Source organism: Pantherophis guttatus, chromosome 4 (assembly GCF_059756535.1).
Source record: "Pantherophis guttatus breed Tessera chromosome 4, ASM5975653v1, whole genome shotgun sequence".
Classification (NCBI taxonomy): domain Eukaryota; kingdom Metazoa; phylum Chordata; class Lepidosauria; order Squamata; family Colubridae; genus Pantherophis; species Pantherophis guttatus.
Window position 1 is genome coordinate 155,395,236 of NC_142066.1, and position 23,057 is coordinate 155,418,292.

At 44.1% G+C, this 23,057-nt stretch overlaps 2 protein-coding genes across 19 annotated transcripts in view; both read left to right on the forward strand.

Moving 5' to 3' along the window:
* Positions 1-3,531, forward strand: part of NKTR (natural killer cell triggering receptor) — a 47,457-nt gene extending 43,926 nt beyond the window's left edge. For 11 of the 16 annotated variants that reach the window (XM_087894254.1, XM_087894258.1, XM_034442565.3 and 8 more), the window contains 2 exons: positions 148-252; positions 2,059-3,531. In XM_087894254.1, the coding sequence (XP_087750380.1) occupies positions 148-252; positions 2,059-2,137 (184 nt within the window). In that variant the 3' untranslated portion in view covers positions 2,138-3,531. The remainder of the gene's footprint in view (positions 1-147; positions 253-2,058) is intronic. The other 5 variants (XM_087894257.1, XM_087894259.1, XM_060684471.2 and 2 more) reach the window with 1 other exon arrangement.
* A 2,670-nt stretch (positions 3,532-6,201) lies between these two features.
* Positions 6,202-23,057, forward strand: part of ZBTB47 (zinc finger and BTB domain containing 47) — a 38,318-nt gene continuing 21,462 nt past the window's right edge. The window contains exons 1-3 of one of the 3 annotated variants that reach the window (XM_060684476.2): positions 6,202-6,532; positions 12,850-12,981; positions 20,118-21,599. In XM_060684476.2, the coding sequence (XP_060540459.1) occupies positions 12,898-12,981; positions 20,118-21,599 (1,566 nt within the window). In that variant the 5' untranslated portion in view covers positions 6,202-6,532; positions 12,850-12,897. Of the gene's footprint in view, positions 6,533-6,937; positions 7,824-12,849; positions 12,982-20,117; positions 21,600-23,057 lie in introns of those variants that run through there. The other 2 variants (XM_087894266.1, XM_060684477.2) reach the window with 2 other exon arrangements.

Genomic DNA, 23,057 nt, shown 5'->3' on the forward strand with positions numbered 1-23,057 from the left:
TTTCTAGGTGTTTTTCTTCCAAGATTTGTCAGCACGAAAGATTGGCAATCTAAAAGCAGTTACTTTCACACAATTTTTGTTTTAATTACAAACAATGGAAGTCATTTTAAATCAAATAATCCGTTGTTTCTGATTTCTTCACAAAAGCAGATCCTATACCTACGACAGTTACTATAGCCGGAGTCGCAGCCGTAGCAGAAGTAAAAGAAGTGACAGTTACCACCGGTCTCGTAGCTACGACCGACGTTCCAGGTAAATTTTTCCTAGTAGCTTGACTGTTATTGGAGCAGCTGGGAAACATTGCATACAAACTTTTATATTCCATTTTCAGATCTGTTGTGTATTTGCCAGCATTATGCAAAAGCGGGGAAAGTTTAGAGAGCTTCTAGACCAGTGTTTCTTAAACTTTGTTCTCAGGATTCCCGCTCTCCTTTAAATATCATGGAGGTCCCCAAAGGAGCTATCACTTGCCATGTTAAAAATTAACATTTTTAAAATTTGAATCCCACCTTTATTTTCTGCCTGACACTGAGTCACACCACCTGCCAGATATTTAGACTGAAACTGGCATTTTTGTCAACCTTCATAAGATTGTAAGCTGTGCCCAAGACAAGCTCCCTTTTGCAATTGACAGATGGGGATTTTATCAGTGCCAATGGGATTCAAGGAATGCTCCGGTTATTATTATGCTAGGTCGCACAGGCATCCACATGTTTAGACCCGAATTGGCAGTTTTGTACCCTCTCAAGTCCTTTTCAAGGATGTACAACAGGTTGTTGTTTGAAGGTATTAAAGATCTCGTCAAAGGATGTTAGCTGTTCCAACTAAAACTATTTTGAAACTGACTGATGGGGATTGTGTCAATGCCGATGGGGTTGAAGGGGTGCCCCAGTTCTTTTGGAGTTGCACCCAAGGAGACTGTCACTATTGAGACTATATTTGTTTTCCTTTGCTACAGTCGTTCTACTTCTATTTGCAGGTCTTTGTATTTTGTTATCTTCTCTAGTTCTTTTTCTTCTCTTCTGCTGTCTCCAGGCATTGCCACATCCGCTATCCAGACTTTTTTTGCCTTTTGTAATCAACCCTTGTTAAATCTGCAGAGTTATGTGACAGTTGCCTATGTTTGAATTCGAAAATCGCCAAACACTTTAGCTTTTTTGTTTTCTGTCGCTTTGTATATTATGGTTAATCACACAATCAGCCAGATGTTCAGACTGGATTTAGCACTTTTGTTTACCTCTGGAGTTTTTCCCTCAGGATCTGGAATAGACAGATGTGGGTGTTTGATGGGGTTAAAGGTCTCTTCGCATGTCAGCTGTTTCAAGTCAAGCTGCCTTCTGCAATTGACCGATGGGGATCTTGTCAATGCCGATGTGGTTCAAGGAATAACTAGCCACAAAATGGAAGAAATATTAGAACATCACTATCTCAGACAGAAGTCTTGGCTACAAATCCTGCAAATTTGTGAGCTGAAGGAGGGATAATTGCGCGAACTTGTTTCATGACAAGCCATATTTGAAGAGTGGGTTCTGAAGAGACAAATGATAGAAGACACCCCAGAAAAATTTCCTTAGTTTTTCTCTTCAGGTTGTGGAAAAGTCTCCACAAATAGTCCTCGATTTACGACCCCAATTGAGCCCAAAATTTCTATTCTTAAGTGAAACACTTCTTAAATGAATTTTGCCCCATTTTGCAACCTTTTTTGCCACAGTTGTTAAGTGAATCACTGCAGTTGTTCAGTTAGTAACACGGTTGAAGTGAATCCAGCTTCCCTATTGACTTTGCTTGTCTGAAGGTTGCCAAAGGGGATCACGTGACTCCAGGACATTGCAAATGTTATAAATATGGGTCAATTGCCTAGCTGTCAAGCCTTGATCATGTGACCAAGGGGATGGTGCAACGGTTGTAAGTGTGAAAAATGGTCCTAAGCCATTTTTTTCAGTGCCCTTGTAACTTTGGTCACTAAATAAACTGTTGTAAGTCGAGAACTAACTTTATTTAAAGTGGAAGTGAGCGCCTGGTGTGCTATATTGATGTATATTTTGTCTTTCCTTGTAGATCTTACGGGTCCGACAGTGAAAGTGACCGCAGCTATTCCAATTGCCGAAGTCCCAGTGAAAGCAGCAGATACAGCTGAGATCCTACGGTTGACCATAGCAATTATGCATAACAGAAAGTTTTTATGTCTGTAGCTTGGATCAACGTTTTGTTTCGTTTTTCTTTTTCTTCTCAGTGTCTAGGTGAAAGTAACTGCTGCCAACAGAAGTGGAGCCTTATTTAAACTCAGCACAACCTTATTTTTTGTACACTCTGCTATGGCAATCATTTTGTGTTGCCCAGAGTTTCGTTTCAAACTAGATGATACAGTTGACGTGCAATCGAATTTTCAATTAAGCCTCTTAAGTTGTTTCTCCGAAGGAAATTCGCTTGATAACCATGAAACTGTGAAGAATCTTATTATAGGAATCTCACCTGCGGTCTACCTGCTTCACACATTGCCTTTAAGTGCTGAACTAATGGTTCACTGATACCTTGACACACCAATAACGTTGACACTACAGATCCAGGTAGATCTTAGATCTGTAGTGTTCAGGAAGAATCCCAGAAGATCCTGGCTAAACAGTCATTCACCACCAGAGTTATGAATTCTGGGAGTTAGATTCATCACTTGCCTGGAAAATGTCGCATATATTTGGATCCCATGAGTTAAAAGCTAGTTACTATCCTGTTTCTTGATCAGTTTTGCCTAATGCTCCCTTGCAGAAGTTATCCAGCTAACTTCAAAGCTAACTTTGAAGTTTGAACTCCAAATGATGCTTAGACCACACTTGAGTCTCCGTTCTCTTTCGAGTGAAGAAGCAAGAACCATGTTCTCCTTGCCTCTGTTGCGTCCTCCCATGGTCTTCTGATTTTCATCATGTCTGAATGTGCTAGCATTCTAATTTTTTACTATCTCTTGTCAGATTTGCAAGTCTGTGGATGAGCATCAGCAAAGATAGCAAGCTGTAAATTTATTTCAGAAAACTAACTTTCTGGAGCAATGGAATTCTGTTCTTCGGTTTGAATTCAGCAGACAAAAATCCATTTTGAAATTGAAATGTCGGGATATACACAAGTTTTTGTATCGGATAGTTAACTTTTCTTTTTTAAAAAACGGCCGAAATAACACTCTTTATTATTTAGTGGTCCAGGCAAACGTCGACGCTTTATCTGTTAATGCCGGTCCTGAATTTGTTAAAATTTCTACGACGCCGATATGCTGCATATTTCATAACGGGGTGCTGCAGAGCATTTTCTTTGGGAACTGCTTCAGCCCCCAAATTTGTGACTCGAATATGAGGTTGCCATTTTGAATTCAAGACTTTCCCCTCGCAGATTTTCAAAGCAGCCCATTTTATTGTCAAAAGAGTTTGAAGGATTTCCTACACTCCTCGTTTTATCAGTTTAAATAATTTTTTTGTTAGGAAACAAAATATGTTGAAATGATTTTTCCTCCCTCCTTAAATGCAATTAAAAATAGGAATATTTAAGTATCAGTTGTTGATTTTTAGATACGAATTGCCTGATCTTCATTTAAAAAGCAATTGTCTTGTAGGTAAGAATTTTTAACAGGTGTAGTGCTCGACTTGCAACCATTTGTTTACTGTCAGCTCAATGTTAACGACGACACTGAAAAAAAGTGACTTGCGACTGTTTCTCACACTTAATGACTGTTGTGGTATCCCCGTGATCACATGTTCAAAATTTGTATACTTAGCAACTGGCTCATAGTTAGGAGTGGTTACAGTATCCTCAGAGTGACGTGATCCCATTATTGTGGCCTTCTGACAAGCAGAGTCACTCAACAACCGTGTTACTCACTTAACAACCATAGCAATTCACTTAGCATCTGTGGCAAAAAAGGTCGTAAAATGGGGCAAAATGCACTTGACAACTGTCTCACTTAGCAGTGGAAATGTTGGCCTCAATTGTGGTCGTAAGTCAAGGGCTACCTATGTTCCTAAAACACACGTTTTACAAATCCTGTAGCTGTAGAGAAAAGCAACATTTTTTTTATAATGAATGCCTAATCAGGGTTTTGATTTCAATGCTTGAATGGCGAGCCTTCAAGAAATCAGAGTCCCACAGGTCTATCTGAAAAACGACATGGAAAAAAGGCCAAAAAAAAGGGAGGGGGGCATGCCCCAGGAGCCCATCTTAAGGGACTTTGCACATTTTTATTTTATTTTATTCAAGATGGTTAACTTCTTACACAGCACAGAAAGTCCTCATCCCATGGCAGCAACTATACAATCAAACCAGCCACTGGATCAGGTCCATAGCTTACGAGACCGCCTTCTGCCACCAATAGCCTCCCACCGGCCAGTACGCTCGCACAGAGTGGGCCTCCTCAGGGTGCCGTCCGCCAGACAATGCCGGCTGGCGACCCCCAGGGGGAGAGCCTTCTCTGTGACGGCGTCCACCCTCTGGAACAACCTCCCCCCAGAGATACATACAATAACAGACCTCCGGATTTTTCGTCGGGCCCTGAAAACCTATTTATTTCAACTAGCTGGGCTGGCTTGAGTTAAATTTTAAATTGATTTTAAATTGGGTTGTTTTAATTTACGGCCAAATATTTAATTATTTTAATACTTTTTTAAATTTTGTATGCTTTTACCTTGGCTGTGCACCGCCCTGAGTCCTATTTGGAGAAGGGTGGTATAGAAATAAATAAATAAATAAATAGCAATTTGGGTTACCCAGGCCTACTGATAGAAACCACCTTTTTAGGGCCTTTCACAAAAAGCCACAGGGTGGGGTTGGGAGGGACAATCAGAATAACAGAACAACAGAGTTGGAAGGGACCTTGGGAGGTCATCTACCCCAACCCGCTGCTCGAGAAGGAGAGCCTACGCATTCCAGACAGATGGCTGTCCAGTCTCTTCTTTAAAAACCTCCACTGATGGAGCACCCACAATTTTTGGAGGGAATCCATTCCGCTGGTTAATTGTCCTCGCTGTCAGGAAATTCCTCCTTCGTCCAAGGTTGCTTCTCTCCTTGATTAGTTTCCATCCATTATTCCTTGTCCTGTCTTCAGGTGCTTCGGGGAATAGGTTGACCCCCCCCCTCTTCCTTGTGGGCAATGATGGTCCATAGAAAATTGGCCGCCACCAAGAGGGCCCTTTTGTGTGGGATAGGCAACCCTGATAGATGGGATCCGTAACATGCCTAGCTTTCCCATCCTGGTGGAGTGGATGAATGTAACAAGGGATAGGTAGTTCTTCAAATAACCTGGTTCCCCAGCCTAACCCATTGCAGCAGATTCAGACCGACTTGATGGATGTTAGCTAAGCTGGCCTAGATGCACGTTTATCTGAAGGTCCAAAACTCAAGGACTGCTGCTGAAGTTCCTTTTAAGAACTTCAATTCTCACTTTCTGCAAAGGGAAGCAGGAGACCTTGTTTGGTGTCGGTGGTTAAGGTGCTGACCCAGAAACCGGGAGACGGGGAGTTATAGTTCCACCATAGGCACAAAGGCGAGGCTGGATGACTTGGCCAATCACAGGAGACGACGAGTTCTAATCCTGCCTTTGGCACGAAAGCCAGCTGGGTGACTTTGGGCCGATCACCAGGAGTTGTGAGTTCTAGTGCGGCACCAGGCACGAAAGCCGAGTGGTTGACTCTGGGCCAATCACTGGGAGGCTGTGAGTTCTAGTCCCACCGTAGGTAAGGACAGTTTTCTGGGTGGCTTTGGGCCAATCCCTCTCTTAGCCCACTCCACCTATCAGGATCATTGTTTGGGGGTGGGGAGTGAAATAGAAGGAATAGAATAGAAGGAAGGAAGTGGCTCATTGCTTATAAAGCAATTAAGGTAGAATAATAAATAATAAAAACAAAAAAAACAAACCATCCCAGTTCTGCTTATTAGACCAGGGGTCTCCAACCTTGGCCGCTTTAAGCCTGGAGGACTTCAACTCCCAGAATTCCCCAGCCAGCAAAGCTGGCTGGGGAATTCTGGGAGTTGAAGTCCTCCAGGCTTAAAGCGGCCAAGGTTGGAAACCTCTGTATTAGACGGTAAATAAATCCAATCTCTATCTGCAGCGCTAGCAAAGCGTGCAAACCCTGTCGCGCAGGCGCATTAAGGCCAAGCGAAGCCAAACGCCTCCGTCACCCGCCTGGAACTCGGGAGGAGGAGGAGGAGGGTAGGAGAAGGACAGAAAGGGGCGGGGACAGAGGAGGAGGAGGCGGAGCATCGGCCGGGGAAGCTTTGCAAAGCGCCGAGCATCGGCCGCTGCAGAGGAGGAGGAGGAGGAGGAAGAAGAAGAGGGAGGAGGGGGGGGGGGGCTTGTCAGCCAGAGAAGCAATATATATACACCCCTCTTTAGACGGAAGAAGCCAGAAGATTCCCTCCTCTCCCACCCACCCACCCACCCCCCACCCCGAATCCACCTCCCTCGCTCCACCCCTGGATCTTTTGATGGAGAGCGCAACCCCACCGCGAGCAGAGGAGCAGCGGGGCTCCCTGGATCGGGCAGCCCGGCAGCAAAATGGTAGAGCGCCCCCCACCCCCCCAAAAAATCTTGTTTCCTCTTTTTTTTTTTTTTTTTATAAACCTCCAGGACTTTGGGGGGGGGTGGAGGCTGGTAGGCTAAGGCCAATGGGAATATATGGGGAGGGGGGGGCAGAGAGGAAGGGAGGGTCGGAAGTTGCTTTGCAGCGCAATGCCGCTTTGCAATGCAATTTACGCTGCGGTGCAGTTTTACGGTGTCAAATTTGCAATTTTGCAATGCCTTACGCCCTCTCTCCTGCTGCCTTTTTTTCCTTCCTTCCTAATTTCCTTTTCTTCCTTCTTTCCTTCCTCCCTTCGTCCCATTTCCTTCTCCCTTCTTCCTTCCTTCCGATCCTTCCGACGTCCGGGTTTTGTCCTGCACCATGCACACGTTGCAATCAGAGGCGGGGGTGGAGAGGGGGGAGGAAAATAAGACAGGAGCTGGTAGGAGGAGAAGAGGATCCTGAATTTGCACGCCTGCTGGGGTTTCAGTCCTGTTCCCTTGCCTTTTTTTTCTTTTTCTTTCTTTCTTTCTTTTTTTGCAAAGGAGGGGGACGGCCCAGGAGATGCCCACCATTCCCCCCTCCCTCCCTCTTGCCCAGATCATGGCTTGCAAGGAGTTAACCTCCCTTCCTCCTTCCCCTAGCCAGACCCGATCCCGTTGCGACAAATGAGCTCACCCAGACAAGTTGGCTCGCGCTGTAATTTCTTCCCTTTTCTTTCGCCTCTCTTCTCCCTCCCCGCCGCAAACCCTCCGGGCTTTAAGGACTTAATCCGCTTCCTTGCGCGCCTGAGTGACAGTTGCAATTCGGTGCATTTAAGGTCCTTCCAAGCAGCTTGACAACCTGACTTTCTGTATGTGTGTGTGTTGAGCTACACAAACGGGGGGAATGGGGAGTGGGAGTTGGAAAAAGAACCGGTGGCAGCTTTGCAACCCTCTTCCCCCCCACCACTCAATTCTGTCACTTCTTTTTTTGAAGGGGGGGGGACAGGGGTGAAGTCACGTGGTCTGCTTAAGTTTGCATGTGTTGGATTTTTAAAAAAAATATTGGGGGGTTTGGGAAAGTAGGATGACCCTCTCCTTTGAAAGACCACAGGACAAACCCCCCCTCCCTCTATTGTTTTCGGGTTCTTTTTGTTTTTGTTTTTTTACAGTGCTTATGCAGCAGCTGGGCAAATAGGTCAGCTCCTACCTGCAAATGCCCAAGGAGTCTTAACGCAATCCTAGCGGCGAAATTTTTTTTAGAGAGGTGCTGGACTTCAACTCCTATCATCCAGAATGCAGAGTATTGGTATGTGTTTTATGGGGAGTCAGGGGCTGGCGATTGCAAATGCCCCCAAGAGAGAGGTTAGAAGGACCCCTGTCTTCTGGGCTTTGTCAGAGATTTATTTACAAAATTCTTCATTGATTCATTATCGGAGCTGATATGCAGGTATGACCAGGTAGGAGTCTAGTTCAAGTGATAGATAGATAGACAGGCAGGCAGGCAGATGGCAGATAGATAGATAGATAGATAGATAGATAGATAGATAGATAGATAGATGGGAGGGAGGGATGACAGACCGGTAGGTACGGTAGATAGATGATGGACAGATAGGTAGATAGGATAGAGAGTTAGATGTCGATAGATTAGCAAATATAGATAATTAATAAAGGTAGATAGATGACAGATCAATAAGACAATAACGTTAACAAAGATTCATGATTTATAATAGATCAATAGGAATCTAATAATGGATGATGGATGGAGATAAATGATAGAAGGATAACACAATATAGATAATTAAGATGGATGACAGGTCACTAAAGTAATATAGTTAACAAAGATAGATGATTGATAATAGATTAATAAGAAGATGGACGGACAGACAGATGGACGGACAGACATGGAGGGAGGGAGGGAGGGATGACAGACCGGTAGGTATGGTAGATAGATGATAGACAGGTAGGTAGATAGGATAGATAATTAGATGTAGATAGATGTGAATATAGATAATTAATGAAGGTAGGTAGATGACAGATCAATAAGAATATAGTTAACAAAGATTCATGATTGATAATAGATCAATAAGAATCTAGATAATAATGGACAATGGATGGAGATAGATGATAGAAGAATAGATAACACAATATAGATAATTAAGATAGACGACAGGTCACTAAAGCAATATAGTTAACAAAGAGATGATTGATAATAGATTAATAAGATGGACAGACAGACAGATAGATAGATATATGGAGGGAGGGAGGGAGGGGTGACAGACTGGTAGGCACGGTAGATGATAGACAGGAAGGTAGATAGGATAGATAGTTAGATGTAGATAAGCAAATATAGATAATAAAGATAGATGACAGATCAATAAGACAATATAGTTAAAGATTCATGATTGATAATAGATCAATAAGAATCTAGATAATAATGGACGATGGATGGAGATAGATGATAGAAGGATAGGTAACACCATATAGATAATTAAGATAGAAGACAGGTCACTAAAGCAATATAGCTAACAAAGACAGAAGATGGATAATAGATTAATAAGAAGATGGACAGACAGATGTAGTCCTTGACTTAACAACCATTGATTTAGCGACATTGCATTTAGTGACCGCTGTGTCCCCATGGTCACATGATCAAAATTAGGATGCTTGGCAACCAAACACATGTTTATGACGTGTGCAGTGTCCCGGGATCATGCAAAAATCAATTTTTGTGACCTTCTAACAAGCAAAGTCAGTGGGGTAGCCATGTTCACTTAAAGCTGTGTTACTAACAACTGCAGTGATTCACTTAACAACTTTGTAAATGGGTGGGTTGGGTTGGTGGTGGTTGGAGAATAATCTGTCCAAACTTTTGAGTTTTGGAAGGTCGGGTTGTTCCTGTAATGTACAACTCCTCTTCTCATTGAGGGCTGGTGTCTCCCAGTGTCACCTCAAACACAATAGAAGTTTGTTCTGTTTTTAGCAGCCGTGAGGAATAGAATGCGTGTGTGTGTGTGTGTGTGTGTTTGTGCAAATATACAATAGATCAGCAAAGGAGCAAATTCGCTTGCAGGCATGACAGCCTGGAAACCTCTGTGTTGACAATTTTACAGGTAGTCCTTGAGTTACGACCACAATTGAGCCTAAAATTTCTGTTCAGCGAGAAAGTTGTTAAGTGAGTTTTGGCCCGTTTTACGACCTTTTCTTGCCACGGTTGTTAAATGAAACACTGCAGCTGTTCAGGTAGCAACACGGTTGTTAAGTGAATCTGGCTTTCCTGTTGACTTGGTTTGGCAGACGGTCACAGAAAATGATCACGTAACCCCAGGATTTTGCAACCGTCATAAATATGAACCAGTTGCGAAGTGGCTGAATTCTGATCATGTAACCATGGGGATGCTTCAACGGTTGTAAGTGTGAAAAATGGTACTCGGTCACTGTTTTCAGTGCCGTTGTTACTGCAAAAGCTTTGTCCAGATCAGGGTGGATTTGATTTCAATCAAGTTGATTTAAATCACAATTTCAATCATGATTTAAATCACTAGTAAAAAGGCTTGGTTTAAATCAACTCGATTTAAATCATAATTTTTAAAGAGCAACTGTCATCTCTGCTACTCCTTTGACCCGCTGTTGACTCACCGATAGTCCCAGTGTTGCAGAATATCCATGCTACAGAACTAAGCTCCGTTTCATGCTGAATAAACTAAATTATTTATGTATCTTAAATAGAAAACTATCTTACGATAGATTTTTACCCCAAAAGTTTTTTATTAAAATAAATTCGATAAAAATCAAAAAAATCTGATTTAATTAAAAAAAATCTGATTTTTTTGATTTTTTTAAAAAAATCATTGATTTTTTATCCACCCTGGTCCAGATGTGGTATGCTGTGTGGTGCACTTTCCCTCACAAATGCAGCTGCTTTGACCCTCTTTATTCCACCTCATTCTTGGGCACCATGGAGAACCTGCCCGCCATTATGATAGGCAGTGGCCCCTCCCCTGGCTTCTGGAAGTTTAGGACTACAACTTCCATCTTCCTTGACCAGGTTGGGTGGATTTAGAAACCAAAACCTCCCAAACAGCAAAAAGCAGAACCAAATAATGAACAGAAAATCTTTCTTTCTGTTGAATCGATGTGAAAGTAAAAAAAGATAAGTCATTGGGTTGGCCTAAAATAGTGTGTATCAAACTCAGCAGTCTTAAAATGTGTGGACTTCAGTTCCCAGAATCCCCCATCCACCATGAACAGAACAGAATAGAATAACAGAGTTGGAAGGGACCTTGGAGGTCTTCTAGTCCAACCCTCTGCTTAGGCAGGAAACCCTACATCACTTCAGACAAATGGTTATCCAACATCTTAAAAACTTCCAGTGTTGGAGCATTCACAACTTCTGGTGGCAAGTTGTTCTACTGGTTAATTGTTCTCACTGTCAGGAAATTCCTCCTTAGTTCTAAATTGCTTCTCTCCTTGATTAGTTTCCATCCATTATTCCTTCTTCTGGCCTTCAGGTGCTTTGGAGAATAGCTTGACTCCCTCTTCTTTGGGGCAGCCCCTGAGATATCGGAAGACTGCTCTCATGTCTCCCCTGGTCCTTCTTTTCATTAAACTAGACATACCCAGTTCCTGTAACTGTTCTTCATATGTTTTAGCCTCCGGTCCCTAATCCTCTTTGTTGCTCTTCTCTGCCCTCTTTCTAGAGTCTCCACATCTTTTTTTACATTGTGGTGACCAAAACTGGATGCCGTATTCCAAGTGTGGCTTTATTACCAAGGCCTTATAAAGTGGTATTAACACTTCACGTGATCTTGATTATCTCCCTCTCTTGATGCAGCCTAGAACTGTGTTGGCTTTTTTGGCAGCTGCTGCACACGGCTGCCTCGTCTTTTAAGTGGCTGTCCACTAGGACTCCAATATCCCGCTCACAGTTACTACTATTGAGCAAGGTACCACATATACCAGGGATGGCGAACCTTTTCGGCACCGAGTGCCAGAAATGGCACGCACATGCTCATCAGGGCCGTGCTCCTGAAAAGCCGAACTTCAGGGTTCTAGCACGAATGTGCACCTAATGATTAGCTGTCCGATGCGCACACTGTTTTTTGGCACTGCCATGCACGCAAAGGGATTGCGCTCCGGAAAAGGTGAACTTCCGGGTTCTGGCATGCATGCACACCCATTAATCAGCTGGCCAGCGCGCATGTGCACACCGGTTTTCAGCACTGCCGCACGCGTGAGGGACAGCTGATCTTCACGCACGCATGCACGCCAGAAACCTAGTGGTAGTGGTCATTACCCTATTTTTCGGACTATAATATGCACCAGTGTATAAGATGCACCAAGATTTCGAAGCGGTAAGCAAGGGAAAAAAAAAATTGTCCTCCCCAGCCCCTAGGAGCACTCTGCAGGCCTCCCAAAGCCTCTGTGCCAGGGGTGAAATGCTTCCGGTTCGAACCGGATCGCCCGATCCGGTAGCGATGGAGGGGGGTGGTTCGGAGAACCGGTAGCAAAAATCCCTCCCCACCCCCATGCCCACCCCCATGCCAAAATCCCTCCCCCACCCCCATGCGCAATCACCAGAGGCTTTTTATTTTATTTTTAAAAGCATTTTTCTACAACCTCTTCGGCTGAAAAAATGCTTTTAAAAGTAAAAAAAAAAAAGCCTCTGCCGATTAGGCAACTCAGCTGGGATCGTCAGAGGCTTTTAAAAGCATTTTTTCTACAACCTCTTCGGCTGAAGAGATTGTAGAAAAAATGGTTTTAAAAGTAAAAAAAAAAAGTTGGCCACGCCCACTCATATTACCCCCCCCCCACTAAGCCATCCCCACATTTGTTACCCAAAGTAATAAATTTTGCATTTCAACACTGCTCTGCGCACCCTATTTTTGCAAAAAACAGGCTTCAGTATTCGGTGTATAAGACACACCAAGATCTCCACCCTCTTTTAGAGGGGGTGGGGAGTGCATCTTATACTCCGAAAAGTATGGTAAGCAATGCCATGGTCAGAACTTCGAAACTGGGCCATAGGCCCCATTTCTGTTTCCGTCATAACTTGGAACAGTTGGTAAGTGATCGGTTGTAATTCAAGGACTGCCTGTAGTTGTTTTTAGCGATAAACTGAATTTAATTTTGTGACTCTGTCCTGCTGCATTCCTTCCCTTAATTGAGAAGCCAAGTCCTCTTTCCGAAGGATTAAACCCTCTCCGTGAAAAATCGCTGGAAATTTGCTACAGTTAGTCCTCGACTTAACAACCATTTTGTTTAGCGACCGTTCGAAGTTGCAACAGCACTGAAAAAAGCGACATGACGGTTTTTCGCACTTAAAATCGTTGCAGCCTCCTCGTGGTCAAAATTCGGACACCTGGCACAACTGACTCATATTTATGATGGTTTCAGCATCCTGGGGTCACGTGATCCCCTTTTGCGACTTTCTGAGAAGTAGGAAGCCAGATTCACTTAACAACCGTGTAAGTAACTTAACGACTGCACTGACTCACTTAACAACTGTGGCAGGAAAGGTGGTAAAATGGGGCAACACTCGCTTAACAACTGTCTGACGTAGAAATGGAAAATTTGGGCGCTCCGTTGTGGTCGTATGTTGAGGACCAACCGTACTTCGTTACTAAATCCAATTTCAATGCAGTTTCAGCATGTTTTTCAAATGTGAATATTGTGCTCGCAGCATTGGGTCTCCCATTGAGATCTCCTCTTCCTGTTTCCTCGTTTAAAACACTCCCCCAAACTCACCGAAAACAAATTAAAAATTTTGCACCCACCTTTTGCAAAGACAGCCTATATCAGTGGTGAAATCTAAAATTTGTTACTACCGGTTCTGTGGGCGTGGCTTGGTGGGGGTGGGGGTAATGTGACTGGGTGGGCGTGGCCAATTTTTTTTTTTTTTTTTTACTTTTAAAACCATTTTTTCTACAACCTCTTTGGCGAAGAGGTTGTTAAAAAATGCTTTCAAAAGGCTCTGACAATCCCAGCTGAGTTGCCTGATCAGCAGAGGCTTTTTTTCTTTTAAATGCCTCTGGCAATCAGGCAACTCAGCTGGGATCATCAGAGGCATTTAAAAGAAAAAAAATCTTTTTTTTCTTTTAAATGTCTCTGACGATCCAAGCTGAGTTGCCTGATCGGCAGAGACTTTTTTCTTTTAAAAGCCTCTGACGATCCAAGCTGAGTTGCCTGATCGGCAGAGACTTTTTTCTTTTAAATGCCTCTGACGATCAGGCAACTCAGCTTGGATCGTCAGAGGCATTTAAAAGAAAAAAAATCTTTTTTTTCTTTTAAATGTCTCTGACGATCCAAGCTGAGTTGCCTGATTGGCAGAGACTTTTTTCTTTTAAATGCCTCTGACGATCCAAGCTGAGTTGCCTGATCGGCAGAGACTTTTTTCTTTTAAATGCCTCTGACGATCCAAGCTGAGTTGCCTGATCGGCAGAGATTTTTTTTCTTTTAAATGCCTCTGCCGATCAGGCAACTCAGCTTGGATCGTCAGAGGCATTTAAAAGAAAAAAAATCTTTTTTTTTCTTTTAAAAGCCTCTGACGATCCAAGCTGAGTTGCCTGATCGGCAGAGACTTTTTTCTTTTAAATGCCTCTGACGATCCAAGCTGAGTTGCCTGATCGGCAGAGACTTTTTTCTTTTAAATGCCTCTGACGATCCAAGCTGAGTTGCCTGATCGTCAGAGGCATTTAAAAGAAAAAAAGCCTCTGACGATCAGGCAACTCAGCTTGGATCATCAGAGGCTTTTAAAAGCATTTTTTCTACAACCTCTGAAGAGGTTGTAGAAAAAATGCTTTTAATTTTTTTTTAAAAAAAGCCTCTGATGATTGCGCGGCTCAGCTGGGCATATGGGGGGGCAGGGATTTTTGCTACCGGTTCTCCGAACCACCTGCCTCCATCGCTACCGGATGGGGCAATCCGGTCCGAACCGGGAGCATTTCACCTCTGGCCTATATATATAACATCTTCAGTTATATAGAAAAGGGAAATAGATTGGAAATACTTAGAAAAGGGAAATGCTTAGAAAAAGGGAAATACGTTGGCTTCAGTTCCCAGAATTCCACAGCCACCCTGGGCATGATGGAGAAATCTGGGAGTTGAAGTCCGCACATCTAAAAGGTTCTTCCAGGCTGAAAAATTGCATAGTTGCCCAATCAGATAAGTACATTTTTTTTCCCATACTACAATTTAGGTTTAGCTGCTTGATCGTACTACAGTGTAATTGAACCACTTGCAGGCTCGGGGGTTGGATAGATGACCTCCAGGGTTCCTCTTGACTATATAGTACTGGTGTTTCTTCTCGCATCTGGGCTGAGGTGCTGTGTCATTTTTATGGACTGCATAAATTGATACTTTAGTTATGGCTCTTTAACTTAACATTATGATTGAGATCAACTTAGTAACCTTGGATAAGGGATAATGAGCACAGGTAGTCCTTGACTTACAACGTTTCGTTTAGTGGCAGTTCAAAGTTACAACGGCATTGAAAAGGGTGATTTATGACCATTTTTCACACTTGCAACCATTGCAGCATCCCCCCGTGGGTCACGTGATCAAAATTCAGACGCTGAGCAACTGACTCGTATTTACGACGGTTGCGGTGTCCCAGGGTCATGTGATCCACTTTTGCGACCTTCCGACAAGCCAAGTTAAGGGGGAAGCCCGATTCACTTAACAACCGTATGATTAGCTGAGCAATTGCAGCAATTCACTTAACCCCTGTGGCCAGAAAGGTCACAAAATGGGGCAAAACTCAACTGTCTTACTTAACAACGAAGATTTTGAACTCAAAATTTTGGTTTATTTTTATTGGTTTGCTTTATATGCCGCCCTTCTCCGGAGACTCAGGGCGGCTTACAATGCGTTAAGCAACAGCCTTCATACTTTTGTATATACCTGCTTAGTAGGGCTTTCGGCCCCCCTCCTAAGTGGTGTTCTTTTTTATACAAAGTCAGCTTATTGCCCCCCACAATCCGGGTCCTCATTTTACCTACCTCAAAAAGATGGAAGGCTGAGTCAACCTTGAGCCTGGTGAGATTCGAACTCGCAATAATTGCAGGCAGCTGGTGCTACTTAACAGCACTTTAGTCTGCTGTGCCACCAAGGCTCACCCCAAGTAGTTACACCAACTGGTTGTAAATTGAGGACTATCTATAAGCCGAGGACTATCTATACATGATATTAATCTTTTCCTGGAAACTGGCAATGAACATCGTAGATCCTGGTCGTATGACTGTGGAATGTGAGGTCTAGTCGTAAAGCGGATCTGCCTGATATTCGGCTGCAGGACGGGGGTTACTTCAGATGGTTGTAAAAGAACTGGCTGTAAATCAGGAACTGCCTTTATTCTGAGTGTCTCCTTCACACTCACAGTCCAATGAATGGACCTTTTCAGGCCATCTCTTGCTTTTTTTTTTTTAATTTGCTTTATATGCCTCCCTTCTCCGGAGACTCAGGGCGGCTTACAATGTGCTCAGCAATAGCCTTCATCCTTTTGTATATTTATACAAAGTCAGCTTATTGCCCCCACAATCTGGGTCCTCAATTTACCTACCTTAGAAAGGATGGAAGGCTGAGTCGACCTTGAGCCTGGCGAGATTCGAACTTACAGTAATTACAGACAGCTGGTGTTAATCACAATGCTATCAGTCTGCTGAGCCACCAGAGCTTTTGATCAGTGGGTTGGACTAGATGATCTCCAAGATTCTTTCCAGCCGTAGGATTCAATGGTGCTTTTATCTATTTGGGAGAGCATCCTAAAAGTGAGCCTCCACCTTTGTTTTCAGAGGGAGGGAGGGAGGAAGGAAAAGAAAGAAAGAAAGAAAGAAAGAAAGAAAGAAAGAAAGAAAGAAAGAAAGAGAGGGAAGGGAGGGATGAAATCCCATAGTCCATCTAGTATGAAGAAATGAGAGTTTTTGCCTTTTTCCACAACCACAGTTGTTTTGGTGGCTTTCTATCCAGATTTAAAACAAAACAAAACAAAACAAAACAAAACAAAACACAGTTTTGTAGAAACTTTGCATTTCAGATCTTCCTGCTTGCATCTCCTTGCAAGCTTCTACCAAGCTGACATTCCTAGCATAGCTGCACACACAAGACAGTGGGAGTTTTGTTATTTGTCTAAAGTTGAAAACCTGCTCCAAGATGGACGGCATGCTTTGCTACACGGGCCATGAGATCTTCCTTCCTTCCCTCCCTCCACTCTTCCTTTCTCTCTCTCTGTCAATCTTTCTTCTTCCTTCCCTCCCTCCCTCCCCCCTCTCTCTCCCTTTTTCTGTCACTCTATCAATCTTCTCCTTCCTTCCTTCCCTCCCTCCCTCCCTCTCTCCCTTTTTCCCTTTCTCTGTCTCTCTGTCAATCTTCCTTTCTCGTTCCTTCCCTCCCTCCCTCCCTCTTTCCTTCCCCCTCCCCTGTCAATCTTTCTTTCTCCTTCCCTCCTTCTCTCCCTCCTTCTTTCCTCCCTCCCCCTCTCTTTCCCTCTCCCTTTCTTTCTCTCTCAATCTTTTTTCTCCTTCCTTCCTCCTCCTCCCCCCTCTCTCCTTCCCTCTCTCTGTCAATCTTCCTTTCTCCTTCCTTCCTTCCTCTCTCATTCTTCCTCTCTCCCTTCTTTTTTCTTTCCTTCCTCACTTACTTTATTCTTTTCTCCTTCCTTCCTTCCCTCTTTCCTTCCCCAAATTTCTGTTGCTCAGCAAGACCGTTGTTAAGTAAATTTGGCTCTGTTTTACGACCTTTCTTGGCATAGTTCTCAAATTAATCCCTCCAGTTTTTAAGATAATCACACAGTTGTTCAGTGGCATCTGGCTTCCCCATTGACTCAGGACTGTTGTAAATTGAGGACTATCTGTCATTAGCTTTATTTTTATATCTTTAACATTAGTCCTTTTTTCACATGTTATGCCATCTGCTGTCCTCTCTTGTGCAATTAATGGATTTGCTTGCATAATGTGTGTTGGCAGCCATTTATGTTTTCAACAGATGTCTTTCGCAGTTCCCTTCCCCACCAGAAATTCCAAAAAGATTTAACAATTCTGTTTGTTCAATCCAAGGCCATAAAGTTTTCCTGGTTTTTTTTCAGCCAACCCACAAGCCTCGGCTTCGAATACAAATCAGAAAATTGGAAGGGGGGATGAGGCGGATAGAGACCTAGACAAATATTTCCCAAAAAACCCCAGGAATGAAACAAGGAATAATACACCTCTGCGAAAAGAGAAATGAAATCAGAAATAAATATCTGCAAAAGAGAGAGAGGAAGGGAGAGAGGGAGAGAGAGAGATCAGAAGTAAATTTTTCAGAAAGAGAAACTGGAAATATATTTTTGCAAGGCGATCAGAAATACATGTTTGCAAAAGAGAAATGAAATCAGAAAGAAAAGGGAAATTGGAAATAGAGATCAGAAATAATTTTTTTTTTTTGCAAAAAGAAAAATGAAATCAGAAGTAAATACAGGCAAAAAGATCCCTTTTGGTTCCGTATTTATGACGACTTCCTGGGGTCACATTTTTTTTAAAAAAAAAAATGATTTATATGCCGCCCTTCTCCGGAGACTCAGGGCGGCTTACAATGCGCTAAGCAATAACCTTCATACTTTTCTATATTTATACAAAGTCAGCTTATTGCCCCCACAAACTGGGTCCTCATTTTACCTACCTTAGAAAGGATGGAAGGCTGAGTCGACCTTGAGCCTGGCGAGATTTGAACCTGCAGTAATTGCAGGCAGCTGGTCTTAATAACAGGGTGCTTTAGACCACTGTACTACCAAGGCTCCTAATGATCCCCTTTGCGACCTACTGATAAGCAAAGCCAGGTTCACTGAACAACCGGTTGTTAAGTGACTAACTTAACAACCGCAGTGGCTCACTTAACAACGGTGGCAAGAAATGTCATAAAATGGGGCAAAACTCACTTAACAACTGCCCCGCTTAGCAACAGAAATTTGGAGCTCAGTTGGGGTCATAAGTCGAGAACTACCTGAAATAAGATTAGAAATGGCTCTGCTGATGTTTCTCAGTCTTGGCCGTTCCAAGATGGGTGCCCAAATTATAACATAGGGGAGCATGGGGATTCCTGCAACAGTTGTAAGTGAAGTCAACATTTTTTCAGTGCCGTTGCATCTTTAAATGGTTGTAAATTGAGGACTACCTGCACATGGAGACTTGGGCATTGGTTACTAAGCAGCATCTGATGTTGGGTGGGCTCAGACTGTTTCCAAGGAGGGTTGGGATGATCTCCAATTGTGCTTTAACTTGCTTTCTTTCTCTCTTCCTTTCCTTTCTTCCTCCTTCCCTCCCTCTAACCATCTTTCTTTTTTCCCTCTGTTTCTATTCCTTCCTTCCCTCCCATTTGCCCTCCCTCCCTTTCTTCCTCTTCTCTTTTTCATTCCCTCCTTCCTTCTTTTCTTCCTTCCTTTTTTCCTTCCTTCCTTCCATCTTCCCTCCCTCCCACCCCTCTTACCCTCCCTCCCTTATTTGCTTCTTCCTCTCCATCATCCCTTCCTTCCCTTTCTCCTTCTTCCCTCCCTCTCTCCTTCCTTCCTTCCTTCCTTCCCCATCCGCCTTCTCTTTTTCCTCTCTCCCATCCTCTTTCATTCTTTTTCTCCCCTCTTTTCCTTTCCTTCCTCACATCCTTTATTCTTTATACCCCCTCTCTTTTTCTTTCTTTCTTTCCTCCTTCCTTCCTTCCTTCCCTTTCTCCCTCCCTCCTTCCATCTATCCTCCCTCCCACCTCTCTTACCTTCTCTTCCTTATTTCCTTCTTCCTTTCCATCATCCCTTCTGTCCCTTTCTCCTTCCTTCCTTCCCTCCTTGCCTCCCTCCTTCCTTCCTTCCCCATCCTCCTTCTCTCTTCCCTCTCTCCCATCCTCTTTCATTCCTTTTCTCCCCTCTTTTCCTTTCCTTCCTCACATCCTTTATTCTTTATACCCCCTCTCTTTTCCTTTCTTTCCTTCCTTCCCTCTCTCCCTACTTCCTTCCTTCCATCTTTCCTCCCTCCCATCTCTCTTACCCTCCCTCCCTTATTTCCTTCTTCCTTTTCATCTTCCCTCCCTCCCTCCCTCCCACCCCTCTTACCCTTCCTCCCTTATCTCCTTCTTCCTTTCCATCATCCCTTCCATCATCCTTCCCTTTCTCCTTCCTTCCCTCCTTCCATCCATCTTACTTCTCTCTCCCTTCCCTCCTTCCCGCTCTTCCATCATCCGCCCTCCTTATTTCCTTTTTCCTTTCCATCATTCCTTCCATCATCCTTCCCTTTCTCCTTCCTTCCTTCCCTCCTTCCATCCATCTTACTTCTCTCTCTCCCATCCCTCCTTCCCGCCTTTCCATCACCCCTCCCTCATTATTTCCTTCTTCCCTTCCATCATCCCTCCCTCCCTCCTTATTTCCTTTTTCCTTTCCATCATCCTTCCCTTTCTCCTTCCTTCCTTCCCTCCTTCCATCCATCTTACTTCTCTCTCTCCCGTCCCTCCTTCCCTCCCTTCCATCACCCCTCCCTCCTTATTTCCTTCTTCCATCATCCCTCCCTTCTCCTTATTTCCTTTTTCCTTTCCATCATTCCTTCCATCTATCCGTCTTACTTCTCTTCCTTCCTTCCCTCTTTCCCTCCAGCTGATAGTTGAAAAGACAGCCGACCAGCCTGCTCCCGAATACTCCCTGGTAGAAGATGCCACCCTCCACTCCACGTGTTTGATGGACAGGCTGAACGAGCAGCGCCTCTTCCAGCCCGACCTGTGTGACGTGGACATTGTCCTGGTGCAGCAAAAGTCCGTCTTCCCAGCCCACAAGGGGGTCCTGGCAGCCTACAGCCAGTTTTTCCACTCTCTCTTCACCCAGAACAAGCAGCTCCAGAAGGTAGAGCTAACTCTGGAGGCCTTGACTTCCCTTGGTCTTCAACAGATTTTGAACTTCATCTACACCTCGAAGCTCTTAGTCAACGCCGACAACGTTCAGGATGTCCTGAATGCGGCCTCGGTCTTGCAGATGACCGACATCGCTTCCTCCTGTCAGGAACTCCTCGCCACGCGAGCTCTCAGCTTGGCCATGACCAACAATATGGCATTGACTTCGGACAACTCTAGCAAAGCCATCCCACCACCTCAGTTCTTCTGTGAGATCAAGCAAGAGGTGGACCCTCCACATCCTAAGATCTTCGCCCGAGAAGGGAACATCCCATATTCTGTGCAGGTAGAGGATGGCAACCAGAACCAGCCTACCGTGGCCAACAAGACGTTCTACAAGGAAGATAAACATGGTGGTCCACCTGTCTGCAAGATGGAAGGGGACGCGTCTGAGGCTCCTCTGGGCAACCGAGGTTCCTACAGCCGTGGTGAGCAGATCATTGTGGAGGTCAACCTTAACAACCAGACCCTCAACGTCTCTAAAGGTGCAGAGGGACAGCCTTCCGTGGCCAACCAAGTGGCTTCAGAAGCTGGACGGACAGAAGGAGAACAACATTCCTCAGGGGTGGATCGAGAACAAGAAAATGGCAGTAAGCAAGATGAAGTTGACGATGCAGATATGGATGATGAGGATGAGCGCTCGGAAGAGGAGGACCTGGAAGAGGAGGACACCTCAGAAGAGGAAGAAGAAGAGGAGGATGAGGATGAAGAAGAAGAAGAGGAGGATGAGGAAGAGGAGGACAGAGGGGACAACGACAGCAATGTGGCCGAGATTAGAGGGGAGAAGACCAGAGCCCTTCAGAGGACTAGGCCGCTTGCCAAGGCCACCAACTCATCCACGTCCCTCAGAACGGGTGAAGTTGCCACCATGATGGAAGGAGAAGGAGAAGAGGAGGAGGAGGAGGAGGAGGGACAAGATGAAGACGAAGTCGCTGAGGAGGACGATGGGGATCAGAAAGCCAAGAGGCAGAAGAAGGAACAGGATCCTCCTGGCCAGAAGGTCAAGCTGGAGGAGAAGCAACATTACCCGTGTAAGAAGTGTCCACGAGTGTTCAACAACCGCTGGTACCTGGAGAAGCACATGAATGTCACGCACACACGCATGCAGATTTGCGAGAAGTGTGGCAAGAGGTTCCTGCTGGAGAGTGAGCTGCTCTTGCACCATCAGACGGACTGTGAGAAGAACATTCAGGTGAGGACTTCCTTAGCCCTTCCTTTCTCCTTCAGCCAGGCGCCCTCGAGGTCTTGTGGTGGGAACTCCGACGAGGATGGCTGAACAGGCAGTCCTCCACTTACCACAGTTCATTTAATGACCGCTCAAAGTAAAAGAAGTCGCCCTCAGGTGCCGTTTCTCACACAACCGTTGCAGCATTCCGGTGGTTACGTGATCAAAACTCTTGATTTTTGAACTCTTGCTTGGCAACGTTCCCATATTTATGACGGTCGCAGTGTCCTGGGGTCAGGTGTTCCCCTTTTGCTTCTGACAAGCAAAATCAATGGGGAAGCACTGAAAAATCGGACTTACGACCGTGTTTCAGCATTATGACTGTGGCAGCATTTCCCATGGCCATGTCATTAAAATTCTGACCCTTGGCCACGGATTCATATTTATGACGGTCACAGCATCCCGGGGTTGTGTGGCGACCTACTAATGAGCAAATTCAATGGGGAAAGCCAGATTCGCTTAACAACCAGGTGAGTAACAACTGCAGAGGTTCACTTTCTGTGGCCAGAAAGGTCGTAAAACGAGGCAAAACTCATTTAACAAATGTCTCACTTAACAACGGAAATTTGGGGCTCTATTACGGTCGTAAGTCGAGGACTACTGGCACAGTTGCAAACGCTCCTGTTCAGCCTGGCAGGTTGGAGGCCAGCCTCAAGGCAGATCCAGCTCAGCAACCTGAGACATGCAGGCGTCTTCGACTTTCAACCACCATTAAGCCCCAAATTTCCGTCGCTAAGCGAGATAGCAGTGAAGTGAGCTTTTCCCATTTGACGACCTTGCCAGAGTTGTTAAGTGAATCAGTGGAATTGTTAAGTTAGTAACATGGTCGTTAAGTGAGTAACTTCCCTATTGATTTGCTTGTCAGAAGGTTGCAAAAGGGGATCCCGGGATACGGCAACCGTCATAAGTATAAGTCAGCTGCCAAGCATCTGAATTTTGATCACATGATCACGGGGGGGAATGCTGTAATGGTCGTAAGTGTGAAAAACGGTCATAAGTCATTTTTTTCAGTGCCGTTGTAACTTTGAGCACTCACTAAACAAATGGTTGTAAGTTCAAGCAGTATTTGTATAAGAGGAAAGAATATAGGTAGTCCTTTTTTTTTAATTTAAAAAGTTTTTTTATTTTATAAACAAACAAACAAACAATACATAATCATTCAATATATCTTCTGAATACATCTTTTGTGTCTTCTTTTTACTGCTCCAATATTTATCATATCTTAATATTATCATTTCCTTTATTATGACATTTCCCCCACTTTTCTTACTTCTCTATTAATACATTTATCTATCTTTTAATTTTATTAAAAATTAGACAACAAGGTAGTCCTTGACATATGACCACAATGGAGCCCAAAATTCCTGTTTGTTAACTTAAGTGAGACATTGGTTAAGTGACTTCTGTCCCATTTTACAATCTTCC